The 9,581-nt window shown below is 46.7% G+C and overlaps 1 protein-coding gene across 2 annotated transcripts in view; it reads left to right on the forward strand.

The window, feature by feature from the left end:
* The window catches only part of ADAM19 (ADAM metallopeptidase domain 19), a 100,813-nt gene that overhangs the window by 71,213 nt on the left and 20,019 nt on the right, over positions 1-9,581 (forward strand). For both annotated transcript variants that reach the window (XM_011966707.1, XM_011966706.1), the window contains exons 11-14: positions 1,105-1,244; positions 3,282-3,459; positions 6,698-6,787; positions 9,251-9,446. In XM_011966707.1, the coding sequence (XP_011822097.1) occupies positions 1,105-1,244; positions 3,282-3,459; positions 6,698-6,787; positions 9,251-9,446 (604 nt within the window). The remainder of the gene's footprint in view (positions 1-1,104; positions 1,245-3,281; positions 3,460-6,697; positions 6,788-9,250; positions 9,447-9,581) is intronic.

Genomic DNA, 9,581 nt, shown 5'->3' on the forward strand with positions numbered 1-9,581 from the left:
AAGGGTGAATTTTCATTTATTATAGTTCATTCCATATCTCCAAGCTCAGGAACCCTGAAGAGATTACATGCAGTCATCACTAGATCTCATATGTTCCAAACCAGGGGCTGGAAAATAGTAAAAGAGTAGAGGTTAAAAATGTTTTTATTCCAGGTCATGTGCTGTTATATATGTCATTAAGAAACAAGAACCTGTCTCAAAGTCATGGTTGGGAAATTACTGCCTTCTTTTGAAATTCACTCTGACTTCATGAGACTATTTGTTTTGACTCTGTATTTCTAACCTGTGAAGTGCATATCGAGGAAGACTTCTCTCCATCTATTTGTCTGTCCCTCTATCCATTCTGTATTTATTGACAAAGTAGCGTAATGGCCAAAACCACAGGCTCTAGGGTCTGAGCCTGTTGGGTTCAAAGAACAACTGTGTGATTTTGGGGGAGTTAATGAGTGTCCTCAGCTATAAAGAAATTAATTTCATGAATTTTACAGTTGATAATAGTTTTACAGTTGATAATCATAGGATAAGAATGGGAATTAAATGAAATAATGCAGGAAACACACATCCATGTTTAGTAAATCTTTCTGCTGCTTCTTTCCTGCTGGGTTTTTTCCTCTTGATTTCTTTAGCTTTTGCATCTGACAATTACATACCAGACAGTACACCAAGTGCTGTGCATGGAGTGTATCTGTTTTGTGTGGCTCTCTCAGGAAACACTAAGCCAAGTACACCCTACGTTTGAATCAAGGTGGTGTTTTCTATGTTGATTCCCTTATGTCTGGAGAGGGATATATGTTCAGAAGAAGAATGGGGAAAAATCTTCCTCTTATTTATTCAGCAAGCATTTATTGGTCTGGAAGTTCATCAGTAGGTCAGTTGTGGTCTGCAACCTTGGAGAACTCAGAAACACGGACTTTTAAACATTTGATTTCCTCCTAGTGACAGCAGATTCAGCCTTGCTGTCAGAGGCACATGTAGAGAGTCTGTATGCTCAGTGACAGTGGAATTGGTGGAGACCTGCAAGACTTGGCTAAGGATAAGGCAGGGATAGGGGGCAGAGGCGGATCTGTCCCCTGGACCTTGACCTCAACTCTGTCTTCTGAGCAGGACCACTCCGAGAATGCCATTGGCGTGGCTGCCACCATGGCCCACGAGATGGGCCACAACTTTGGCATGACTCATGATTCTGCGGATTGCTGCTCGGCCAGTGCGGCTGACGGTGGGTGCATCATGGCAGCTGCTACCGGGTGAGTCAAACAGGAAGAGGGAGGATGGGGAGGAGGGTGGGCACACCTGGACAGTGTGACACAGAGGTTCCTCCCAGCTGGTCCCACTGAGACTCCCTTAAACTTCTGATGGGGCCAAAAAAATGTGGTTTTTACAACAAAGAAATTGAGAGAAGACCAAGGCAAATGTGTGGCAAGAACTTAACTTTCCAGCAGGAGGTTTGGTGCTGGTGTAACCCTAAACTTACTTAATTTCTGTTTTAAGGGGTTGAGTTATAAATTGGCTTGGCCACATGTGTCTTTTTAATTTCATGAATTTTTGATGAGGACACATTTTGATCATAGCCACAAACCTTAATTCTTCTATCCCAAGAGAGTTGAATCAGTGCTGTTTCAATTCCAGGCTTCACTGAAAGCTCGGATGTAACAGAACAAGTTGAAGAAGAGGGCCATCCATACACCCCACAGTGACTTCTCAGGGAATTTGCAGGCTGTGTTACCCATGAGGAACAGGGCGAGGCAGCTGCATCTCCCTGTGGTGTTGAGGGATTTTTAAAACCAGAGCCTTTGAAGAAAATTAGGAAGTTTCTTCAAAGGACTTGTCTTCTAGCATCTGGACTCAGGCAGCACAAATCTTTGGGTTCTTCCAGGCTCCTTGGAAGGCATCACGATAGGACCTTGTGTTCTTTCACCCCAAACCATTAGGGCCTGCTTATGATTCTTTCTTAGAGAATGGTGTTTCAATGCCTCCAAGAAACAATGCAGCTTTCTTAGACCTCTGGTGTTAATTTTTAAAAATTACTTCTCAGCTGTGACATAGAAAGGATGATGTTGACTGGGTGCAGTAGCTCACGCCTGTAATTGCAGCACTTTGTGAGGCTGAGGTGGGCAGTTCATCTGAGGTCAGGAGTTTGAGACCAGCCTCGCCAACATGGTGAAACCCTGTTTCTACTAAAAACACAAAAATTAGCTGGGCGTGGTGGTACACGCCTGCGGTCCCAGCTGCTAGGGAGGCTGAGGCAGGAGAATCACCTGAACTCAGGAGGCGAAGGTTGCAGTGAGTCAAAATTGTGCCACTGCACTCCAGCCTCCAGCCTGGGCAGCAGAGCAAGACTCCATCTCAAAACAACAACAACAACAAAAGAATGAGGCAGGATACAACTTCAGAGTCGTGCCTGGATCCCTATAAGCTCATGGTTAAGCCCACCCGTTTCTCTCTCAATCTGAAAAACATATCTGAAGACAAATCATTGAGAGTTATATTGATTACTACTCCACTTCATTTTTAAATTATTCACAAATTTGGGTAGTTTAACAATAACGATTAGTAACAAATTCCTTGTAGCATACCTTCCCACTGAAGGAATATCTCTAATTTCTTGGAGGGTTTAACCTTTAATTGGTTTAGAGAAGTGGGAGCAGGATAACTCTCCTTTTGTAGACCCAGATGATTGTACTTTTTGTCCTTCTCACCAATAGTGGGACCCAGGACCTTCCACGCTCCTGTGATAAAGAGCATGCGTTTATGAGTTGGCTGGTTGAGTTTGGAGTGCTCTCGGCATCCTTGGAACAGCGATGAGATCACTGGCCCAGAAAGAAATAAAACTTATGATCTTGGCCTTTTTTTGGCCTGGTCCTCTGTTGCAAGAGAATATTCACCTGATATCAGCTTCAGGAAAGGTTTAGGTTGACTGGTATTTTCTCCAGCACTAAGGCTTGGGAGACCTATTGTAACACACTCAAACCTTTTACTTATTGCAACCCCCTCATGCAATGAGCAGAAATTGATACTCCTGATTCTCAAATGCTTCCTCCATGCAGAGTGAGAAAAATAAAATGCCATGGGATGGTTACTATCTCATCACTAAGGATGAAAGAATTCTAAATTAATGTATCGGTAAATGTTCTAAGGGGCAAGAATGTATGTGTGTGAGACAATGGGGGTCTGAGCCCAGGTGGAGTCAGCCCCACGGGTAGCAGGAGTGACAGGAGGAGTGACACCTGCCTGACTGCTGGATGCTTAGATTCCCCACTAATTCCAACCTTGTCCTCTGCCAGGCACCCCTTTCCCAAAGTGTTCAATGGATGCAACAGGAGGGAGCTGGACAGATATCTGCAGTCAGGCGGTGGAATGTGTCTCTCCAACATGCCAGATACCAGGATGCTGTATGGAGGCCGGAGGTGTGGGAATGGGTACCTGGAAGATGGGGAAGAGTGTGACTGTGGAGAAGAAGAGGTGAGGGGTCACAATGGTGCTAGGGGGAGGGGAAGAATTTGCATTAGTTTCAAAGCTCAAGGTCAAAAAAGAACACAATTGAAAATTTCTTAGTCACAGGCATTTCCTACACATAACTATCCAATACCCCATGACAAATCAGATACGGAGAAGAAGCTTCCAGATGGAGTGTCTCTGCTGCCTCTCCCAGTTTGTGGCCAGCCTCGCTAGCGTCCAAGATCAGTTCTTCTTGTAAATGTCTGGTCTAACCAGAAACCACAATCGCGTGGCATGTTGACTCTCTCTTCTTCAGTGGAGCTGCACATGCCTGCTTGGCCCTCCAGCTGCACGGAATTTATTCTGGAGGCCACACAGCTGGATATTTGGGCTTGAACAGGGGCCTTATGAGGATGCTTAAAATAACAAGCTTGTGCTGTTTAGGCTGGAGGAGAAATGATGGAAAGGGGATCTAGGAAGTGCTGTCGAGTCTCGAAAGGGCTGCTAGGAGGAAGAAGGGGCAGAACTGTTTATGTGTAAACTCTCTCCTTCCTTCTGATCTTCACAGTGAGTGTGGAGGGCACACGGCAGAGCCTGGTCATTTTTAACAAATGCATGTGGTTCTGCAGAAAGCAGAACTGGATTGTTTCATCTCTATTTTTTGAAGGCTGAAAATATGTATGTTTATACATGCATAACAATTTGGGGTAGATAACAAGTAACAGTAAATTATGGGGGTGAGACTGAGGTTCTGTATAAATGGAAAAAAAATTTTGATTTTATGGCCTTCTCTCTCTCACTCTGTTGCCCAGGCTGGAGTGCAGTGACATGATCTCTGCTCACTGCAACCTCCACCTCCAGCGTTCAAGCGATTCTCCTGCCTCAGCCCCCTGAGTAGTTGGGAATACAGATGTGCACCACCACACCTGGTTAATTTTTTTGTGTGTGCTTTTAGTAGAGATAGGGTTTTGCTACATTGACCAGACTGGTCTCAAACTCCTGACCTCAGATGATCCACCCACCTCGGCCTCCCAAAGTGCTGGGATTACGGGCATGAGCCACCGCACTCTGCCTGTGACCTCTATGATGTGATTTTCTTTTTTTAATGCCAGCATGCCACTTTCAGAATAGGATAAGTACTAGTCAAGGATGCCACCCCCACCGCCATGAGCCCAGAGAGATCAACCCAGACCCATCAGAAAGAAGGGAGTGGTAGGAACATGGAGGGCCCATTGGGGTTGAGGAATGGCCTGAGAGTGGGCGTGGCCAGTTGGCTTAGGTTCTGAGCAGCTGCTCATTCTACAGACACACTGAGTGTGGGCTACTGTGTCTGGTCCTGGGGTTAGGATGAATGGCAAAAATGACATCGTTCCTGTGCTTGGGGAGCTGATAGACTGGTGGGAGAAACACATATTGAAATAATTGCGAAAGAATATACGTGCAGTCCATGGCAAGTGCTAGGAAGACAAATGACACAGTGCTCTGAACATGTATAATGTGAGGGGGAACCTCCTTGCTTGTGTAGGAGGTGACCGTGGAGCCCATATCTGAAGGCTGCATTAGGAGTTAGCGAGGCACGCAGGAGGGAAGGCACATATCAGGTGGAAGGGGAGCGTGTGCCTTCATGGGAAGAAATACGGTACATTAGGAAGGCAGGAATACAGGTCTTCCTGGAGCCCAACATGGTGGGAGATTAATGGGAGGAAAGTGTTCTGTTCCTTCTCTTAGGGTGGACAGGTGTCTGTGTCCAGGTGTCTGTGGTCAGGGGATGGGATGTGGCTCTCCAATATGCTAGAGCCCTGGACAGTTAGGGGTATAAGGTTGATAAACATGAGGCAGGCCTCAGGCAGACCTGACTTGAATTCGGCAGGTGTGTCCCTCGGCCAGCTACTGGACTTGCCTGAACTGCAGCATCCCCATCTGTGGAACGGGGACAAGGCTGCCTCATAAGGCGGTGGTGGAGAGATGTGTGGAGCCCCACACACTCTTCATCAGTGGCTGATGGATTGGCCTGTGAATACTGTAAGAGTGTGATGAGGACACTCAGGGTCACTGGAGCGCCTCACCATCTTTTAAAAATCTCAGGCCGGGGGGCAGGAAGCAAGAGAGGAGAGTAAGGAATGCCTGGGCCTTTCTGTTCCAGAAAGGTCCAGGCCAGGAAGAGCTTAGGAAGAGAAGCAGATGGAGAAAAAAGTCTAAGGAAACAGGCCCAGGAGTTGACATAAACTGTTCGGAGAGGTTGTTCCAGCAGCCTCTTGCACCAGCAGCCCCTTTTCATGAGATAAGAAAGCCTAGGAGGGTTGGGGGCAGGAGGGCACCCATGAAAGACGGGGTATCTGGATATTCTACTAGGGATTAGAAAAACAAATCCTAAAATTTCCATATACTATGCTAAAAAGTCAATTTTAGAAGAATACATGGTTACAGGGAGAAATATACATGTTATATTAAGTGAAAAGCAGTGTGGATACAATGATTTTATAAGGTAAGTATAAATATATATGTATGTGTGTAGAAAATGCCTGGTATTTTATATATTTTTTTATATTATATTTGCCTAAATAAATTATATATTTGCCTAAATAAATATTTATTCATACTCAAAATGTGGCTGTGTCTTAGCCGGGCATGGTGCCGTGTGCCTGTGATCTCAGCTACTTGGGAGGCTGTGGCACGAGAATTGCTTGAACCCAGGAGGAGAAGGTTGCAGACCGTCTCAAAAAAAGATGTAGCTGTGTCCAAGTCATGTTACTAATGATTGTGCATATATATGGTTCTTGTGATAAGTACACATTAGCTTAGTGACAAAACTGTCACATGATTTTTGAGGTTAAAAGTTTCTAGGCCAGGTGCGGTGGCTTATGCCTATAATCCCAGCACTTTGGGAGGCTGAGGCAGGCGGATCACTTGAGGTCAGGAGTTTGAAACCAGCCTAGCCAACATGACGAAACCCAATCTCTACTGAAAATACAAAAATTAGCCAGGCATGGTGGCGTGCGCCTGTGGTCCCAGTTACTTCGGAGACTGAGGCAGGAGAATCGCTTGAACCCAGGAAGCAGAGGTTGCAGTGAGCCGAGATATATTGCATCACTGCACTGCAGCCTGGGTGACAGAGTGAGACTCTGTCTCAAGAAAAAAAAAAAAAGAGAGAGAGAGAGTTGCTAGAGAGCTGGGGTTCCAGGGGTGTGTGGGCAAGGGTGGGGAAAATGTTGGGGATGGTGAAGGCCCTCCCCAACTCACATCCACCCCACTGCCTCCCCAGGAATGTAACAACCCCTGCTGCAATGCCTCTAATTGCACCCTGAGGCCAGGGGCGGAGTGTGCTCATGGCTCCTGCTGCCACCAGTGTAAGGTAAGTGGCCCTTTCCTCCGTGCCTTGGGCCCTGGCCTGGCAGTGAGACAACAGGACTGCTCTGCTGGGGTGGCTGGCTGGGATTTGCCTCCATCCTGGGAGAGTGATGGCAACAGAGTTTCAGAAACATGGAGCAGGAAAGGCGCCTTGAATAAAATTTACTGTTCCTATACTGGGCCTCATGAATTCAGACCATCCCAGAGGAGGGTGGCGCCTCTTTGGAAATGGTAGTTTTTTTTCTTTTTCAAAGAAGCGTCCGGAGAGAGTGGACTTGATTTTACTGAGCTCATAAACAATAATAATTATCATAATTGGTATTGACATTGATGAACCTCTCAGTAGATGCCAGGCACTGTGCTGAGAATTTTATGAACGTTATCTCATTCTCTCCTCACAAAAACCCCATAAAATAGATGTGATTATCCTCATTTTAAGATGTGGAAACTAGGGCTTATAGGGGATAAGAGGTTTATCTGGAATCAGGCAGTCAGGAAGGGACTGAATCCAGCTTTCCCTGACTCTGGCGCCCACATTCCTAATACTGATGTGGGAGATAAATCGTCTATTACTGCTAGTGTTACTGTAGAACCACAATCTGTCTTGCACAATTCTGAAGTTAAGAGAGTTCTAAAAGCTGGAAAAAAAATGTAAACACATTTGGTGGCAAAACTTGACCTGAATTGACACGAGACGAATTGTAGTCTTTTTTAAAAAAAGTCACTCCTAAAGTGAATATTTATAGTGCATTATAGAAATATTAATATGTTTGATCAGAAGGTGTTATCCCCAGCCTTGCTGGGGGGTTGTGTAATATATATATGTAGTTATATATGCAGACATATGTAATTATTCATATCCATATATATACACACACACGTGTAATTATATATGTACACACACGTACATATGTACCTATGCATTACAATATCTGCTTTCTAAATCTGAAAAGGCTGAACCCCATCTGGCCCCAACATTTTAGGGAGGAACTGTGGGCCTAGGCTTCTGTCCAGCACTTGCTGAGTACTCGTTAGGGGCCAGATACCATTCACGTACTTCGTTCTAACTCATGTTGAATCACCCATGAGTGGGTTATTATCCTGAGTTGTGGGTGAGTGAGCACACACAGGTTACACAGCAGGTGCCCAAGGCCCCGCTGCTGGTTAAGGAGCGGGGATTTGTGCCCAGGCAGGCTGGCTCTGGGGCGGGTCCTCTTTGCCTCCACCTGCCTCTGGGTGGCAGAGGTGTGTCCTGCAGCCTCCTCCTGCATACACCACCCTGCCCACACTTGCAACGGGGCATCCACTCTCAGCAAGCTGCTCGGCTGGCTCAGTCTCAGCCTGAGAGTGGCCAGTGGAGAAGCCTGTCTGCCTTCTCTCCTGGGAGGACCCTGTGGGTGGGAGGAGTGGCCCAGGAGCAGGGGAGGGGGTCTGTTCCCAGTCACAGGTTTCCTTGCCAGGCTCTCGGAATTTGCATGGCATCTGGTTTGGCTGTGCATCCCCCAGGGAGGCTGTGCTGGGTCAAGTTCTTCCAGTTTTGGCCCAAGACCTAAGCATAAGCATGGAGTGGACCCCTACATTCCACACAAGAATTTCAGTTTGAGCCTCAGAAAGGATTCCCTGGTGTCCGAGACTGACTTCAAACCCTGGCTGTGTGACTTGGGGCAACCTATTACCTCTCTGAGCCTAGGTTCTTTATTTGTAAAACGGGAAGAGTATTAGTAACACCGACTACCAGGGAGGCTGTAAGACTCTTCGCCCGTTGCCCCAGGTGTGCTGTTGATCAACTTTTCATCTGCAAAGTGGGGCAAATAGCAGTATCTGTCTCATGGAAACTGTGAGGATCCCACGAGATACATGTATGTCACACAGTCAGCCCAGTGCCTGGTTCCACAGTGGGGACGGATTATTGCTGAGGTGCTTTGTAAACTCCGGTGTTATGTGAATGCTAGGGGTGTGTGTGTGTGTGTGTGTGTGTGTGTGTGTGTTAGTGGGCCTGGCTCCTCGGCCACTTACTATGAGTCTTTGGATGCATCATGTAACCTCTTTAAGCCTACGGATTTTATCTTCTGCAGAAGAGATAATTATATTACACAGGACTGTCATGAAAACTAAATGAAGTCATATTTGTACTGGATACTTACGTGGGAGCTGCAGAAAAGTAGCTGCTATTACTAAAGAATGTAGGAAACTGTAAATTATTGTATAGGTATTGTTTCTTGCTTCCTTCTTAAGGCTTCCATGAAGAGAAAGTGAGTTAGCATTTGTGAAAACACCTTGAAATTCTGTCAGTATTCACATGAGAAGGCTGAAGATGGTTTGGGCTAATGAGGTCATGTAAAAAGTGCTGTAAAATCATGGTAATGGAAAATTCTGTCCTTTGAGAGTGATCCTTATGAGCCCTTGGGCAATAGGGTTGAGGATGGGGAGGAGATTGACTGTGTTTTCCTCTCGTTCCTTGGCTCAGCTGCTGGCTCCTGGGACCCTGTGCCGCGGGCAGGCCCGGCAGTGTGACCTCCCGGAGTTCTGTACGGGCAAGTCTCCCCACTGCCCCACCAACTTCTACCAGATGGATGGTACCCCCTGTGAGGGCGGCCAGGCCTACTGCTACAACGGCATGTGCCTCACCTACCAGGAGCAGTGCCAGCAGCTGTGGGGACCCGGTAAGGCTCTCCTGGGGAGCACGGCTCTCCCCAGCCCGCCACTTCCCAGCCAGCTCCCCTGGCCCTCAGGGTAGTTTGGAATCTTGGCTTCAAATGGCGCCTCTAGATACTGCCTCTTTCATCCCCTTGACTCAG

Source organism: Mandrillus leucophaeus, unplaced genomic scaffold (assembly GCF_000951045.1).
Source record: "Mandrillus leucophaeus isolate KB7577 unplaced genomic scaffold, Mleu.le_1.0 Scaffold77, whole genome shotgun sequence".
Taxonomy (NCBI): domain Eukaryota; kingdom Metazoa; phylum Chordata; class Mammalia; order Primates; family Cercopithecidae; genus Mandrillus; species Mandrillus leucophaeus.